This window comes from Scheffersomyces stipitis, chromosome 1 (assembly GCF_000209165.1).
Source record: "Scheffersomyces stipitis CBS 6054 chromosome 1, whole genome shotgun sequence".
NCBI lineage: Eukaryota > Fungi > Ascomycota > Pichiomycetes > Serinales > Debaryomycetaceae > Scheffersomyces > Scheffersomyces stipitis.
In genome coordinates this window covers 1,732,296-1,750,625 of record NC_009068.1, presented here as the reverse complement: position 1 = coordinate 1,750,625, position 18,330 = coordinate 1,732,296, and the positions used below count along the sequence as shown (strand labels likewise).

General features: G+C 40.4%; 5 protein-coding genes across 5 annotated transcripts; 1 reads left to right on the top strand and 4 right to left on the bottom strand. All coding sequences in view use genetic code 12, as the record gives it.

Moving 5' to 3' along the window:
- Nucleotides 1-53: 53 nt before the first annotated feature.
- Nucleotides 54-1,387, bottom strand: PICST_74602 (predicted protein; the record flags this gene model as incomplete). Its single annotated transcript, XM_001387527.1, has 1 exon — nt 54-1,387. The coding sequence occupies one exon, from the start codon at nt 1,385-1,387 to the stop codon at nt 95-97; it is 1,293 nt and encodes a 430-aa protein (XP_001387564.1). The 3' UTR covers nt 54-94.
- A 309-nt stretch (nt 1,388-1,696) lies between these two features.
- On the bottom strand, nt 1,697-2,461 carry PICST_28646 (predicted protein; the record flags this gene model as incomplete). Its single annotated transcript, XM_001387526.1, has 1 exon — nt 1,697-2,461. The coding sequence occupies one exon, from the start codon at nt 2,459-2,461 to the stop codon at nt 1,697-1,699; it is 765 nt and encodes a 254-aa protein (XP_001387563.2).
- A 1,896-nt stretch (nt 2,462-4,357) lies between these two features.
- TYS1 (tyrosyl-tRNA synthetase) lies at nt 4,358-5,616 on the bottom strand. Its single transcript, XM_001387525.1, has one exon. The coding sequence runs from the start codon at nt 5,600-5,602 to the stop codon at nt 4,388-4,390; it is 1,215 nt and encodes a 404-aa protein (XP_001387562.2). The 5' UTR covers nt 5,603-5,616; the 3' UTR covers nt 4,358-4,387.
- Nucleotides 5,617-6,271: 655 nt separating this feature from the next.
- On the top strand, nt 6,272-11,781 carry PICST_64920 (ubiquitin-protein ligase E3 component N-recognin-1 (N-end-recognizing protein)). Its single transcript, XM_001387936.1, has one exon. It carries the CDS (start codon nt 6,310-6,312, stop codon nt 11,716-11,718), a length of 5,409 nt encoding a protein of 1,802 aa, XP_001387973.2. The 5' UTR covers nt 6,272-6,309; the 3' UTR covers nt 11,719-11,781.
- Nucleotides 11,782-11,880: 99 nt separating this feature from the next.
- PICST_28643 (ubiquitin-protein ligase) lies at nt 11,881-17,676 on the bottom strand (the record flags this gene model as incomplete). Its single annotated transcript, XM_001387524.1, has 1 exon — nt 11,881-17,676. One exon carries the CDS (start codon nt 17,674-17,676, stop codon nt 11,881-11,883), a length of 5,796 nt encoding a protein of 1,931 aa, XP_001387561.2.
- Between the last annotated feature and the right edge of the window lie 654 nt (nt 17,677-18,330).

The window sequence follows — 18,330 nt, the reverse complement described above, 5'->3', positions numbered from 1 at the left end:
TAAAAGATTACCTATTTTAGTCTACTTCTAAATTGCTTACACTACAGTAATTTACACTCTTAGTGTCGTATGCATTAACTTTGGACTCTATACCTTAAACAAAGTACTTCAAGATAGCAGTGTCGATCTTTCCAGCACCAGACAACTCAGCAACTGCTTCAGTGAAGGCAGTCTTAACAGCATCGGCGTTGGCATCCTTGACCTTAGCAGCATAAGTTGACAATTGGACATCGTCGAATCTCTCAATCAAGGCATCGACGTCAGCCTCAATAACATCAGCCTTAGCAGCATCACCAAAGTAGTCAACGTCCTTGACAGATCCTCTGATGCTTCTCTTGTTCTTCTTCTTAGCAGCCTTGGCAGCTTCCTTAGCCTTCTTGGAATTGGCCTTAGCGTTGGCAGCTTCTTCAGCAGCCTTCTTAGCAGCCTCTTCTTCAGCAGCCTTCTTGGCAGCAGCAGCTTCAGCAGCTTCTCTAGAGCCAGAATCTCTTTCCCATTTCTTTCTTTCCTTTTCCTTCTTAGCAGCTTCTTTGAATTGCTTGATTCTAGGATCTTCAGAAAAGGCTCTTTCCACCAAGTCTATCAATCTCTTGTTGTCTTCCTGCTTCAACTTCTTTCTGTTGGAGATGTTCTTACGCTCAATGTAACGCTTGTGATCTCTGTTGGCAGTGTCATCTGGAACGTCTTCGTCCTTGAATTCAAATGTCTTCCATGAGTCAAACTTACCCCAGAATGAGTAGAAGTTATCGACTTCATCCTTTGGAGCATCACTGCTTCCCAAAAGTGGAACAGGTTGCTTCTTGGAGAATCTGGCTTCACTGGCGAAAACAGGTCCCCAGGCTTCAAAGAAGTCGTAGCTCGATTTGAGTGCTGGAGGTTTCACATCAGCATTGGTGTCTACGGAATCGTACTGCTGTCTCTTGGTAGTGTCCAACATGACATCAAAGGCCTTCTGAATAATCTTGAAAAAACCATCTTGGTCCAATCCTCCGGAGGCAGACTTCTTGTCTGGATGATGTTGCAAAACTTGTTTTCTGTGTGCTCTTCTGATTTGATCTTCAGTAGCTTTCCATCTCAAATGAGACAATCCCAATACAGCATATAAGTCAGCCGACTTCCATTCTCTGGGGTCGTGAGCCAACAATTCTTCGCTCTGTTGTTCATCTCCAAGATCATCGTCTTCGTTCTCTTCGATTTGCTTGACGTTCTTTTCAGCTTCAAGCTTCTCAAACTCAGACCAGGTGTGGCCCCTCAAGGTTCTGGAAGCATGCGCTAAGAAGTAACGACCAAGGGGCTCGACTGGACGACGCACAGGGGCAGAGAATTTAGAAACGGCCGTAAAGGTCTCGCTCTTCTCGCCAGACAAAGAAGGTAACACAATGGACATCTTGTATAGTTGTTGGTGATGTATAAATACTTTTGAATAGTTGAAAGTTTGTAGAAACCATGAAATATCTGAAAAATTTTTGATGAGTTTGGTCACGTGAGTTTCATTAAAATTTGTTAGTGCGAAGAGGTACGCAGGGCTGTGAGTTACGCAGATTGCAAAAAAGTAGAGATTGCCTACTGAGTCGAGTTCATGGCTATGAATGAACTAAACGTATAATTATATATATTAATATACACAGAGAGCATTGAACCAAGAAACATTATTGTAGTCTTAGAATGCAGCTCTTTTTTAACTTGATCTTTTGCTCTAAGTCTCCTTGATAGCGGCCATGTCTATCACTTCAATGGAACCATCACTCTTGGAGATCTTGGCTCCATCACCCTCCAACACATCTACAATCTTTCTATAGTTAATAGGATCGATAATACAGACACACTCGTACACCTTACCGTCTTTATCTTCGTCTATAATCAGATCAATGCTAGGTTCAATTTCATCTTTGTAGACTTTCTGGTACGCTTTCTTAGACAAGGTGATTTTGACCTTCATCTGGGCTCTGGCAATAGGAATAATCTGCTTTTCTACAAGTAGTCTGATAGCATCCAACGCCTGTTGCTTTGTAGGTTTGGATGGGTTCAAATGGAATTTGACTTCGTTCAATGCCTTCTGGATCATTGAAGGAGGATATCTCTTCTTCGATTTAGGGTTAATACACTTGGTGGATATGATGGTTAAAAATTCATTTTGTTTCTGTTGTAAGTTAGCTGATCTTTCTTTCTCGTGAAGTTGAATTTCGCCCTTGTTGAGAATTTCAAGAATTATTTCGTCTTGGCTGGTAGTTCCAAAAGCCTTCATCAAGTCGTCGTTATTGGCAACCTGGCCCTTGGAAACATTCTGGAAAACTTGGGGAATCTGAAGCACTTCGTCGATATCCTTTTCCACTTTCAGTCTCCAGTCCTGGACTTTATTCTGGTAGCAGGCAATCTCAAATCTCTTTTTGCCCTTTTTCATGCGGACAAGTGACACGTTGGTCAATCTAATCTGACTCATAGGTTGGTTAATCACAGCCATTTTGTAAGAGTTAGTTTAAATGAACGAAGTTGGAAAATATAATATCCAATTCTAGAATTTTTGTACTGCTGACAACTACCAATTCAGCTCCGGAATTGAATTATTAATCGGAGTAATGTTTCTATAGAGCTATTGAAACCACAATGTTATGGGGAAAAAGAATATGATCAGGTACATTATTAAGACTCCATATATTCAAATCAATTTATTTGATTGAGATGCCCCAGTTAATGTACTGCGGTACGGATGTTTAATTTATCACTTCCAACAATCACAATTCTACGGCCATGGAAAGAATCAGAGTAAAGTAACGAATGGAAATAGAAGCCATAAATTATACTTAACCATCATCTCTTACTCTACTAATCTTGAAAAACTTCTACTTGAGAAAGAAGACACCTTTTCAGCATAGACTTCACCTACATCTACAATTCTTAGTTTTTGTTTCGATGGTTTCTATTTTGATGAAATGAATGCTGTATACATGTGAGTAGAATGTAAGGTAATTAAATAGCTTTTCCAGGGACTTTCATGTGAATCTGGAGGCTTCTACCAGAACCCTTCACTTTTGCGGAGTCCCAACGGCGGATGTGTTATGATGTTTAAGAATAGAACAAGCGTTTATTCGTCATCGTCTTCGTCTGCAGCTTCAAGGAACTTACCCTTGACATCCTTCCACAACTTACCCTTGTTGTGGTTTTCAAATACCTTGGTGGTGAAGGTGTCAAAGAAACCTTGGAAGGCAAAGGCACCAGCAAAGATGGTAGCGACGTAGACCGAGTTTCTAGTGTATAACTTAGCGAATAAGGACTAGAAGGTTAGTATTTGGTATTGAAGAACGTTTTGAATTTTGAATCTTCTTGAAATAGGAGTTTGAATCCAATTATTGGACTTAATTCAAATGTAATTCGATTCGAAGTCAAGATATTGATCAGTGAAGCCAGCTCTTTGAAGGTCCGAAGAGAGTATAAGAATCTTGCAAATCTGCAAAACACAGAAAATTAGAACGAATCTCCATTTCGGTATTTCTAGTGGTCGTTTTTACCCTCTTTGCTTAGGAGTTCGTTGGAAACTGTTCAAGTGTTTGTTGGTCAATGTTCAATTCCATATTCGTGAAATAGATAATGAATCTTATCCAATTGGAAGGGAGGTATAATTTCATGAAAATTCACATTTTGTAATATACTCTATATCAGTTTTCGAAGTCTAACATACCATTTTGCTTGATCTAATAGTGTTCTTAAACGGTCGTAGAAGGAAAGCTCTTTGAGACTAAATTTTTAACTTATTTTCCAGGTGAGTATGGTTATTTTCACTTCGCGTTGATTGGCTCAGAAAAAGTCACGTGATGGCTGCAACTTTTGGTTTATATGGATCTCTCAGACGGTGGGTTAGGAAGTGTAGCACTAGGGATATGCTGTAAAGGAAGATGCCGTGTACAGTAGGTGAAAATAAAACGAGATGCTTTGTTGACCTTTATTTTGTAAAAGAATTTCATTATCTTCAGAACTTCTACCGAAATAGAAAGAAAAGTGGGTAAGGTACACTCATATAGATGAATAAGAGACACGACCAAACAACGCTACTACTTTAAGAACAACCATCCAAATGATGTTGTTTCAATGAACTGCCTGAATATGCTGTATGAAGAAAGAAGATGTAATAAAACTATTTCTCTAAAATTTGGAACATTCTTGATATCATACTATTGGCTGCGAAAATATCGAAGCTTCCTTTCTAGGAGTATTTGGGAGGACAAATTTCTGTTGCCACGGACCAAAGATGTCTTTCCTATCTTGCTAGGTTCACATTAGACAAAAGAAATGACATTACATGGGTATAAAGAAATTTAGTCAAATTTCACTATCGAGAATAATGAAGTTTCTACATTGCATACTAGAAATTACCTTTATTACGTATCTATACCTAATTTAACTTAGCTTCTTCCAACTTAGCAGTAACAGCTTCAGCTTCAGCTTCTGGAGCAGAAGCACCATCTGGTTTGCCGGCACCAGGGTATCTGGTACCCTTGTTCTTGACCTTCTTGGTCTTCTTTTCAGCCTTTGGCTGTTCCTGGTGGTAGCCCTTTTGCTGGTATTCCTGGAAATCAGGGCTGGCATCGAATTCAGCCTTGATAGGAGCCAACAACTCGTTGATCTTGTCAGCAACACCGGCCTTGAAGTCGACTGGCGACAACTTTTCAGAAGCGAAGTCTGCTTTCAACTGGTCAAGAGACGTGTACGAGATTGGACCACCGTACTTTTCCGGACGGTCAATGTCGAACTTGAACACTCCATCTTGCTCTGCCAACAATTCTTGGATGGGTTGGACTACGTATTCTACAAACGACAACAAGCCGTTGTCTTTGATGTCACCGGGAGCACAATAAGCGCTGTTGACCTTCTTCTTGACGACCTTAGGGTCTTCAATAATATCAATCTTGGAATTTGGATCCGAAGCAGACATCTTACCACCCTGACCCAATCCTGGAACCATAGGGTTCATCAAGTGAGCTCTCTTCTTGTAGCCTACGGAAGGCAAGTTCTCTTCGGCCAACACAAAAATCTTTCTCTGGTCAACACCTCCAAACTGGGCATCAACACCCAAATGTTCTTCATCAAGAGCTTGCATCAATGGGTAAATCAATCCGGACAACAATGGGTTGGCAACCTGCTTGACGACATCAGCACCAGCACGCTTGGCATCGTTCTGGGAAACAACATTCAGCAACTTGAAGATATCCATAGTGTACTGTGCGCTCAACTGGTATTCAGAGCCTACTACAAATCTTAATTTGTCAATTGGAACGTTGATGGATCTCAACATGGCCTTGATCACATATTCGTAGTACTTGGCTCTGTACTGGACTACTTCCAATGGAGCCTTCATGTTGTCTAAGTAGGCGTGCAAGTCGGCCAAAAGGACCGTCACTTCACATCCAGCCTTCAAGAAATGGGCCAACTTGATCATGGGCACAAAGTAACCGCAGTGGGGCTTCCCAGTGGGAGCTGTACCCAAGTAGATCTTTACGGGTCTCTTCTCCTTTTCAAGGACATCCTTGATGATTTGGCCATTTAAGACCTCCTGAAGGCCCTTGGTGATGAGCTTGTATTGTTCTTCTGGGTCGGTGGCGACAGACATGGCTTGTGGGCTTGTTGAAGGTAAAATGGTGTTTCGGAGTAGTGGTAGAAACCTTGAATATGACTCTAAAGCAGAGTGAAAAACTTTTTCGCACGTGAAAGGACTCACGTGGCTTAAGCGACCGGAAAAAGAAGAGGATAGATGTTTCAATGGCGAGAGACGTGGATTAGGTAAAAGCTGGAGATTATATCTATACCATCATTGGGATATTATATGGTGAGTTTGAAGCTATTTCATATAAAAGTGACAGAGATTCTGGGTGCATTAATTGTCTACTACATAAATCTCTAATACAAGAGCCTGTATATAGAGCAGTCAGAAGACTCTCTTTCTTCTTTGAAGCAGGAGCAAAATGTCTACAGAGTGCACGATTTTTCTGCCAAAAATTTCTCTTTTCATCTCAAATTCAGGAATATGGATATGATAGTCTTTCTAATTATACCCATAAACTTTGAATAATCAGAAGAGTGTGAGTGCCGAAATATCGGCCTCTTCTGCTTGCTCTCCCATACATTAATTCTCAATTATTTCTCCAATTATTATCGCGCTTCCATTATCTTCTCTCGCTCTAAATCCTTCATATAGCAACTATAACATCCGTCTCTTAACTATGGCTTCAGATCAGCAATTCTTCATATCGTACTCTTCACCTGATTGGATCCACTCCTGTCGTTTGATCCACATTTTATTCCACGCCCGTACTCTCCATGTCTGTTGATGAGCTCAAGCAGTTCCTCGTCGGACTTCCCGCGGCGTTGGACTACATCGTGCCTCTGGGAGTGAACCATAACGTCTTCAGAGCTCTCTACTACTGTGCCACCAATAAAGGACAATGTCTTTCCACCATTTTGCCGTCTGTGCCTCTCCCGGAGATCGAAAAGATCCAGCTTCAAGGTCTAAACTTTGCCTTTCTGCTCAGCGATGAAAACAAACTCTTCTATCGTAACTCCAGACGCCTGGCTTCTAATGCCTCTCATTACTCCCATCCTCGGGGCAAAGTCTGTGCCCGTCTGTTTCGAAGCAAGGAACCTGTCTATCGTTGCGAGGAGTGTGGTTTCGATAACACTTGTGTGCTTTGCTTCCATTGCTTCAACAAGGATGACCACAAGGGCCATAACGTGACCATGTACATTCTGGAAGGCAACAGTGGAGGTGTCTGCGATTGCGGAGATCCAGAAGCTTTCGTCAAAGAGCTCAATTGTAAGTGCCAAATGCTGCAAAATAACAATGATGACAACCCGATGGATCTTCTGGCCATGGAGTCGTCGCTTAGGGAAACGATTACCGTCTGTCTCGACTATATCCTAGACGTCTTGAACTACTCTGTCCATGCTTTACCATTTATCCACGACAACATCAACAAGGAGGGCTCTAAACTTACCCTGGCAATGCTCTCAGACTACTCGAGCCTCCCCAAAAAAGCCTATGGTAATGCAGAGGACATTAATTCCAACGACTTGTGGTACTTGATTCTTTGGAACGATGAAAGACACGATTTTCCCCAGGCTCAGGAAGCTATTATATTAGCTTCAGGTGTTTCTGAGGAAAAAGCCCATAAGATTGCAACTCAGATCAACGAATCTGGAAGAGGAATCTTAAGAGAAGCAAAAGATCCACGCAATCTAGTAAAAAGCCAGAAGCTAGCAGAAACAGAGGGTCTTGTGGCTACCATTATCTCGGCTAGAGATTACATGAGAGACGTAATTGTAGGGCTGATCTTGGCATGGTTGGCCGACTTGTCGCAATTTGCCAACAACCCCACCTTCAGTGATATGACCAGAACCATTTTGTCGGATTTGCTCCTTGCCAAAGGGCATCAGTTTGCTAAGCCAATGCCAGTGAGTTTTTTCGATACTTTTTCCGTAAATGTAGAAAGAAAAGCATTTGAAAACGGACTTTTACTCGACAATGGTGAGATTGTAAATGGAGGATTGACAAAGGTCAAAGATGACTTCGAAATCACCCATATGGAAAGAGCGTCCCATTTTGTACTAGAGCATAAGAGTAGCCTTGACCATGGCAATATAGCCAATTCACGGTTTCAGTACTTACTTCTATTTCAGATCAGAATGTCGAAACCAATGCGTGAATTGCTACCCTCTGTTATCATTCCACCTTTAATTGCCGAATTACACAAGAAAGTAGTCTGTTCTCAACAGTTTATTGAGATATACCCTTCCCTAATCACTACGCTAGCTCTTTCAGACAGAGAGGAAGACTTAAACATTCTTCTGGACATCTCGTCACAGCTATTCACATGTCCCAAAACAGTAAAATCAATCCTCAGAAGCGGTCAAGTAGGTAATGTAATTGGCCCTGTACTGCAGTTGATAGAAGAACACCATTCCAAGTGGAATTTCCGCACGGGTTACCCCAATTTCATATACATTGAAGATTCCAGTCCAGAACGGAAGTTCAAGTCCATAACTAAAGCAGTGAAGTGGGGTATCCACGACATTGGTCATCTTGCCGATAAAGAACTAGCTTCTGACAGCTTGTATGTGTTCTACGAGAGGGATACCTTGGTGATGTTGCTTTTATTCTTGCGAAACTTCCAGGGATACTGGCCCATCAAAAGAAAAAAGGGAGACCATGTTGAGCATGAAGTGTTTGATTTTATGGTCCATTTAGAATATTCCATCCCCGTTCTTAATATAGCGAAATCTGTAGCAACTAGATCTGTCGATATTGCTCTCGTTAACAAAGCGATTGCACTTATTGTTGCCTTTTTGGAGTTGAGAAAATTTGATGTGAATCGCGATCCAAATTTCCGGGTAAGCAATGACATGGTTTCGTTTGTAAACCCCATCAACTCGTTCTTATCATATATGATCCAGTATCAACAGCCTGAGTTTCCGAGATACATTGGCGAGGATAGATTTTGGCGGATCTCAGAGATTTCCTTACGAAGTATTGTCTTAGGGTCGCAAGTCAAAGTTGGTCTTTGGATCAGAAACGGAAACTCAGTTTCTAGACAGGCTTCGTTGTATTTCGATGCTATTTTGAGCGACCTAACTTATCTCAGAGATTTACATTTGAACCAGGTCAACTTGATGACCGGGGACCCAACTTGGGCTTTGTACAATTTACTTGGCGCATGGGAACTCCTTGATTGGTACTATGGCAATGACACACATTCTACTACAGTGTACCAAGACAGATTCAACACTATTTCGGAAAAGTTCATCGTTTTTCTCTACAACATGATTACCGACCGGAGTGCTTTTTCACGCACCAGCCCTGAAGAGAGACGACTCGCCAACGCAGGAAAGGCCATAGCTTATGCTCTTTGTGACGAACCCAAATCGTACTCGTTCCTCAAGAGCTCTATAGATTCTGATATCTCAGAGTTGCCTGAATTCGATGACGTCTTGTTAGAGTATACTGACTACCAAGCTCCATCAGGTTTGGTTGATGCAGGCCTTTACCGGTTGAAGCCTGAAATCTTCGAAAAACTCGATCCGTTGAGCATTTTCTTGGATCCCAGTAAGTTCCAGGTAGTGACTGAGTCTTTGGTAAAGAGTATTGCTAAAGGCAAAGGAGTCAAAGAAGAATCGGTGGTCTTGGAGCCAGTATTTACAGAAACTGATATTCCTTTTGTTAAAAGAGATATTGGCAAGTTTGCAAAGACGAAAGATTTTGCCAAATTGATCTACAAGTACTTACAAGTAGCTTTGGATACATCTGATGAAACTTATCTTCCGCAACTTCTTCATTTGATCCATGCTATTTTGAAGGATGACGAAAACTTAAATGGACCTAACTATTTGAATGAGAATTTTATCAATATTCCCATCGCTGATCTCCTCCTTACAATTGTGGAATCAACAATGTCTAAGTATGTGGTCAACAAGGCTGATTTCTTGGTCGATCAGTTTGTTGTCAAGGATCTGAGAATAATTGATAATCTTATTGATTGCTTTGGGGAAGAATTCATGACGTCGTATAAACGTAAGAAGACGAGTTTATTTGAGACAGAGGCGGGGAAGAAGAAGCGTTTAGCTGAAGAAAGAAAGAATAAGGTAATGAAGAAGTTTGCCAAGAGAAGAGAAAAGTTCCTAGACAAGAACAAGGAATTTGGACAAGATAGTCATATAGGAACTAATGATGGTTCCCATGGCGAACATGTTTCACTTAGAACATGTGTTCTATGTGGAGAAGAAGAATCTTCTCATCTGATCTTTGGAATTCTTGCCAGTGTTACCGATGCAGCAACGTTGTGGAAAATTCCCGTTGATGATCTTCACACAGACTTGGCATTCAGATCATGGGACTCACAGAGCACGATGAAAGCTGGTCAGATTTACGGGAAGGGATATAGTGGCTTTTCAGAAGATGACTCCGCATTTTCAAAAAGTAGGGTTATGGCTCAAGTATTCTCTACCTGTGGCCATGGAATGCACTATGATTGTTATATTAGAGATAGTCCTGGTTCACAACACTATGCTTGTCCACTATGTCACAATTTGCAAGACATATTTGTTCCTACCTTCCTTCCTCCAGCCGATGGAGGAGGATTTTCTCAAGCAGAAATCGTCAGGCTGGAGTTGTACTCGAAATACAACAAGATCACGAGCTCCGTTGGCTTGTATAAACTGAAGAAGATAATTGAATCTTTTGTTAGTGACAAGTACTACGGAGATAAAAATTTCGATGTATACGGAAAAATCTTATCTGAGCAGTTGTTCCATCATACTAGCGATACTCGGTATTTGGTTGGCATCAACAATAACGAGAAATTCTTCAACCATATCATGAAAGTGAACGTTTTGATAGCCGACACAATCAGAATGAATGAGATTGCGAGTCGTTTGAGTGGAGAGAAGAGCTTGTCTAACTTCTTGGGCCAGATTTCTGGTTCAGTGAAGACATTAATTAAGACTTTGATACAGTGTCGTGCCGTCATGTATGAATGCAGAAGCAATTCTCATCTCTTGGGTACATCCTACGATCTCCAATTTGAAGTTAACTCCTTCTGGAATTCTGACAACCTACTTGATGGAATCTTCAACGAAGTAGTAACGCTCTTCTTTCAGACAGACGAGTCCATAACTACCTTGGCAAGACTAGGATTGACCAAGTTGGTGACAATTGCTACATTCGCTTTGATTAAAAGACTAAATGATCCCATTCATGGTGAAAATTTCAAAAGCTACCTCATAAGTACACCACTAGAATTAAATCTGCAGACAAGCGATGCATTGGTTATTCTTCTTGGAAATGTAGTGTTGGATCTGGGTTCTGACATTGACTCAAACAATAAACAGTTGCTCGTATCCATCTATTGCAGTCTTGAAAGATTGCTCTTGCCATATCTCAGGCAGATGGTGATCTTGGTAGACTTACTTACGTCTAAGAATTTTGGTGAAAACACTCACGAGAGCTTGCCTGAATTTAATAATTTGGAAAGTGAAGTATTGAAGCAAACGCGTATTGACTCAGCTGATGCACTTTGCCACGTATTGAATTTGCCCACTTTGGACCAAATTGTAGCCAGTATTGCTTTTGAAGGAAACGACCTTGACTACAACGTTTTTGATGTTGTTTTAAGTGCAAAGATTCCCAAATATATCAACTCCGGAATCCTCACTCTCCAGTATCCTGCTGTAGTGAAGTTGATCGAATTGCCCGAAGACTATACATCGTGTATTACGGAGACTTATTCAGATAAACGTGGCTACGATAGAATCATCTGTTTGTCTTGTGGTGACTTACTCAAGAGCACCAGGTTTGCATTTCATATGTCTGAATGCTGTAGCCATACCAATGTCTTCTTTCTTCCCAGATTGAACGTGCTTAGAATTTGTACTCATATCGGGCACAATCGCATCAGCATTGAAATTCCTGCTCCCTACTTGACAGCCCATGGTGAAGTCAAGAAGAAGAGAGTCAACGGTAAGGCTACGTTGAATACCTACAGGTACCAGTACTTGAACAAGTTGTGGCTCGACCAAGGGTTATATGGATTTGTTACTAGAAACCTATTTGGAACCAGACAGTCATTGGATGACTTGAACATCGACGTTGGAAGGAACGATGACGCAGAAGACTTCTACGATGACAGTGACCAATTAGATGATGAGGTATTTGGAGAAGTAAATAGCTTCATCTGGTAAGTATTTATTCTATTTATTGATAGATTTAACATGGGCTAAACTGAAATGTACAATAATTTACAATCTATGATTATGATCTACTAGTTTAAGTGTACTTGCAGTGCAATAATGTATTAGTACCATAAATATATCATAATTATAGTGTCCTATGCTCGTAATGTACTATAGAGTATCCCAGCCTCCAGCGTCAAGAACACGTTCTAAGTTTCTGGCGATAATGTTTTGGATATTGTGCAGCAACCAAACGTTCTTAATAAACTCGTCATATCTTGCTTTCATCAAGTGGAGTGTCTTTGCCTTTTTTGACTCTCCTGCTAACTCTCCATGTTGGTCCAAGAAAGGAGCATTGTAGAAAGTGCCTCCATTCTTGTGCAACAACAACATGCTTCGCTCTTTGGGCAATAGGAAGATTCCAACGTCATGTGCACATTCTTTTAAGTAGTGTGTCGTACACTGGCCCTCCTTGCAACCAATGGCTGGCTTTTGAGCATCGACAACGGCACCACAGAAGAGACAAATGGCAGGATCTTCAATTGTCATGTGTGGATTGTTGTACTTATCCAGATAGTAATATCTTGTGAAAAAGTGGTCCAATCTTTCTGGAAGTTCTGTCAATCTAATCATTCCGGGATATTCTAATCCCTTTCTTGTCTCTGAGTTTTCAAATCCAGGTTTGTTCAAATTCCTTGCATAATCAACAAACCCTTGAAAGACACAACCTTCGTATGACTTATTTGGCAAAATAAACAATTCTAGATACTCGCCGATTGTCTTGATATTCAAGAAAGAACAGAGTCTATCAGCTTCAACTCTTAGATCTTCTACGGAGGAAACATCAAGTTTTTCTACGTTGGCACATTGAACGTATGCAAAAATAGCTGCCCTTCTCAAGAATGATGTACTTGCCTTGACTAACATTGAGTATATCACCTGTCCAAATTTTTCGTCATTTTCAATGGATGCGTCATCTCCATGGAAATCCTCAGACAATTTCAACTTATGGAAAGCTAACAAAGCAACTTTAGACTTGTTAATATCAACATCGGCTATTACAGGAATATCCAAAACTGAATAATCCTGACTTTTATAGAAATCATGAGAGGCAATTTCTCTAGTCAATATATGGAGACACTGGATAAGGTGACCAGTGAAACATGTGTTTAATATGGCGTTAAATGAAAAACCAGAAGACGGCAAAGGAAGAATGTTCACTAACGATTCGAAGAAGTCGGCCTCAAGAATGGATGAATTAATAGAGCCATTTGATAACGAGAAGATATTGGCCAACATCTTGGCATAGGCGTCTCCTTTTGGATTGGGAGTATGAATCCAGCTCTTGATCTTCATTAGAACGCATGTATTACGGAATTCATTTAATGTTCTCAAGTTGATCAAAGCGTTATTGGACAATTGATATATGATCAGCTCACCCCTTGCGGATGTTCCCCTCAATGATATTTCAATTGACTTAATCGTGTTCAGAAGAACAAACACTGTGTCAGCCTTAAAAACTTGAGGGAATGTAAGAAGTGACAAAATCTGGAACATATTGCTCAAAAGAACCCTGAAGCTGTGCTGAGATCCGGTGAAGTCGTTGTTGGATGACAGAGAAATTATATCCGTGGATGCTTTAGTCAAAATGGACATGTCTTCAATGTCCTTATCGGATATGAATGTAAATTCTTTATACCAATCCTGATTATGAACAATTTTTGGATCAATGTGATCGAACGGATTTGGCAACAGCAAAGGTTTCAAAAATTGAGACAACAGTCTCTTGTTGGAGGTCCATAATATTGGAATGAACATGTTATTTATGGCCTTACATAAAGGACAAAGAAATTCCTTTCTTTCAACGTTTTCCGGTGAATTTCTAGTGATTTGATTCAGGCGACTCTTGTTGCTATTCAAATAGTTCATGTAGCATTGAAAGTGCATTCCATGCCCACAGCTCAGCGAAACCAACTTGCTTTCAACATGATCATTGTGCGAGAATCCTGGGCCAATAACATTGCTCTCCTTGATTTTGCCCATAAACCTATGCCACTTTTCACTTTTGACTTCTTCAATTACTGGGTCTCCTGCATTTTCGTTCACATCTGAACTAGCATTATCAGAAAATGCCTTCAAAACCCAAAATTTGTCATTGAAAGGGATGGTGCGAAACTCAGATGATTTGGAGATGTAAGTAATGATACCAAATGGGCCAGCGTCTTCTGCCGCATTCTGACAAAGCAAACAATGGGGTTCTGGAAATCTCCAACCATGTTCATCTTCGTAGTCTTCCATTTCAATATCACTGCAGTAATTCCTTTCCATGTTGTTCTTCTTGAGGAACAGGGACTGTTGCTTCTTAAATTTTGCCATTAATTTTGCTTGTCTTTCTTTCGCCATACGTCTTTTCTTCTCGAATTCGTTTTCATCATTATCCATCTTTGTGTGAAACTCAATCACCAACGGATTATAATCTACAATTTGATCACTCAAGATCTTGCCCAAATTCTGGTACTTGTCCTCAAAGACCTTCAAAATACAACGAATTTTTGAATGGTGATTTTTGAACTGGTCATTTGCTAAAATTTCGTATAGTAACACTGCAATCGATGTTCCGTATGCATCTGATATATTGACAAATCTGTCATAGAATGTGCCGTATTGACTGATGTCGATTGTATTTTCAAAGGCGCAGATGTGTATCAAGTGTAATGCAGTTTCTAGCAAACTTTCAACCTCTTCAATTCCCTCCTTGCTTATGTACGACAAAGTCCTAATTAAGAAATCGGAAAAATAAGCAGAGGCTGAAAAGTTTCCAATATATCTGTAAATTCCCAATTCGCCAGGGTCCCTCAACTTAGGATCGATAACAATTTCAGTAATTGGTTTTCTTGTGGTCTTATGAATTCTTTCCTTCACGAATTTAATTGCATCATCCTTTGTATTTGTGGTATAGTTGAAATAATATGGGTTTATCTGATCATAAAACTCATCTTTGAGATGATAAACACCAATGTCAGTTGCACCATTTGGGGCTGTAAATGTTGTCATTTCAGCCAATATTAGATCAAATCTCTTCTCTGACAAGATATGATCCGGAATTTGAGAGCACAACTTCGTGTAACTCATTGGTCCGAAGCACAAATTGTGAACAATCTCTTTCTTGATTCTTGTTTGGATCATAACCTCATCTTTGAGACCACGCAAATAAAGATCTTCAGTCAAGACATGAATGAAGAAGTTCATGCATTCCTCTAACATGTATGGTAAGGTCTTCAGGTCGTAGCACAATGCCGACAGATCCGCTGAAACTTGCAAATCTAGATCAGTGACTTCATTTCTTACCGTTCTGCTGTCAATCAACCATCCGTCCATTAATAACCAGCGACTGAAAAGTAGGAAGCAAACAAGGTTAGGACTATTTGAGTTGATGAATACTTGTGTTAGGAAAAGATCTCTCATATACCCACTTTCACGCAATCCTGTGTTTCTATAAAGCTGTAATTGAGATCTGACACTGAACCCGTTTCTCACCCAGAAACCAGACTTAATTTGTGACATAAGTACTATTGTTCTAATGGGATAGTCAAAGATAGAAGTCAAATGGTTAGGAATATCAACACTAGAGGTTATGCTGTAGAAATCAGTCGATGAGTTAAGCACTTCAACAATTTCCGAAGGAGACTTGAAATCAGAGAGTTCTATCAACCAACTCAAGAAAGAATGAATTGGATGCAAGAAACTGACTTTTTCCTCGTCAATTCTATAATACTGGATGATATTTCCACCTATGGGTTCCTTTGAGATTTTTTTGTCGATTGATAGGTTAATGTCAACGTATTCATCAATAAGACCAGGGTAGTCATTGTTTTCTAACTTAAGCAAGAAGCTGATGACATATTTAATAGCATTCTTACTAAGGGATGTCCTCAATTCAGGGTCAATATCTCCTAAATTGGACAAAGAATGGGCTATGTATTCTCCAAACTGATAGATGACCAGTATGGCATGGAAAAATGCAGTGTAATCGGGACTTTCGTATTCCACATGGTTCTTCTTTTCTCTTTTCATCACCGGACGACCTTGAAATAATGCCAATATGTCGCATGCCATGGGGATGATATTGCTAGTCAAAATATACTTTGAATCGCGAGATCTACTCAATATGTAACCAATATCAAAGAAGATCTGGCCCCATATCCTGTTCTTCAAACTTTTCATCGATATCTCTTGAGTTACTTCAACACACTCAGGTGACCTGATTTCCTCAATAGTTAAGAAACCGTATATGGACGCAAAAATTCGCGAAACATCACCATGCTGAACAATCGAAGTGGAGTTAGAAGGACACGTGAAGAGCTGAGTAGACAACGTACACATAACATTAAGCTCTGGTTCTCTGTCCATAGTCAAGAACATGTCAGCAATGGTAGGGTATATGTCCACATATTGACAGGAAATGATATGCTTATACCATAAATTTGTGATCAATGAAGTCGAGTACATATCATGCAAATAGATTCTGATAGACTTCCAGAATCTAACATCCAAATAAATAAGATACTGAAGACGAGATCCCAAGTGACTAGTATGTGGCTCGTAGTCTTCTTCTGTTAAATTGTAATCGCATTCTCTGCAAATGTCTTCAGGTAAGTTCCATTTTGAAGGTTGAAAGAACCAATGTAGTTGAGTCTTTCTATCAGTATTAGAAGACGGCAATTTGGGGATTTTTGAACAGGCATCTAGCGCTCCAACTCTATATTGGTGATTTGAGTTGTCTCCATGAGTGGCAACTAAAAGACCGCTTTTCCACTTTTCACAAAAAGCTCTACAAAAAAGATTTTTTGCTGAGTTGTTCATCTTGAACATCTCACTTTCGGTCAAATCGTTGATCCAGATCAAGATCTCATCACACATATCTTCCCTAAAAACGTCTCTGTGAGATCTTATACATGTTGAAAGACCCGTAGCACTCAAAATCTTTTGTCTTTCGAGTAATAACTTGATATTCTTGGAGCTTATCACCTTGGCTTTGCCGTAGTTCTGCACTTTTTCAGTCACCATGACGGCAAATTGCTTTACTTTCCTACTGGCCAAATGGATACGCTGGACTGCATCTCTATAGTGTCTGATTTGATCGTTGTATACCATGAGAAAGAACCGCTCATTGTTGGCGTCGGTGAAGTTATCCGTACTACAATCGTATTTCAGTGGGTCAAGAGTACTGTTGATCGCATTAAGTTCTACTTTAGCTTCCGTTGCTTCTACCGGATCTTCGAACTGCTGGTCGGACTGGCTCATAACGTCGATAACGTAATCTAGCAAGGTTTCTATCGTCTGGAGAAAGCTCAGTTCCAAGTCTACAGGCATTTTCTCGTTTCTGACGATAATGCTTTCATCATCATGAGCCGCATAAGGGCAGATATACTCCTTGACCCAAGCTTCTGGATCTCCGCAATCACAAACGCCTCCATTTTCACGCTGGCATATGGTGATGTGGACCTTGTGACCCTGGTGGTATTCGGGTTGATAGCAATGGGAGCAGAGAGCACAGGTATCGTCGAAACCGCAAGTTAAACACCGATAAATGGGTTCACCCTTGCGGAAGATACGGGCACAGGGCAGGTTGGCATGGAAGGCGTGGTGGTTATGAGTGTCGTGTTTGGGATCTCTATTTTTGAGAGAGATTTTGTAGTAGTTGGCAAAGAGCCAGTTGTATTCTGATTCGACGACATCGATCATGTGTTGCAGTGAATATAACGCTTCCGATTCGCTATTTGGATCGTTTCTGTTTGAGAAGGCGTTGGGAAAGAGGCGGTTTAGATGTTGCCCATTGTTGGAGATGGCAAGAAAGCAGGCCCGTCTGATCTGGGTACGAATATCTTGAGAAAAGACATAGTTAGAGTCAGAGGGTAGATGAAGCAAGAATCGCTTGAGCTCCTCGGTGCTCGAGGACGTGGCCATAAGGAAGTGTAGCTGTGAGCTGAGAGATTATGCTAGTGAAATAGTTAGAAAGACACGAGAAAACTGAATTAATAAGAGAGGAAAGAGAAAAGAGAAAAGATATTGAAGAATCAAAGCTGCAAATGGATAATTTCTAATTTAGATCTATTGCCGTTGCCACTGTACAGGCAAAACTAAGTGGGGGAGGAAAGAGTAGCGCGAGATAATTGGGGGAGCAGCGGGAGATTTGCGAGAGAAATGAGGTATTAGTGAGAGTTGTGAAATGTTTAGCGAGAGAAAAGGAGAAGTTAGCGAGAGAAAAAAAGAGTTAGCGAGAGAAGAGATAGTATTGATGTGAGCTTACAAAAGGCAATAAAGAGATAGACTAGAGTTATAATTCCTGCCAATATTAAGCAAAGTATTAACCATTAACAGGTACCTCCTTTGGGTATTTTATATGTAATTATTCTGTTTTCTCGACCAGCTATTGGTAGTATCTGGGTATATGTCTTTCAGTTAGTGGGGGGAGATTCTCACTTAGGTCTTTTTTTCACAATTCCCTCTATTCGCATTATTCAATTCTCTCTATTGGAGTGAAAAATGTATTTCTAACTGTTCTCTATATCTAATAACCTATCTTCTCAATTACACCACAACAGTGTTACAGTAGATCTG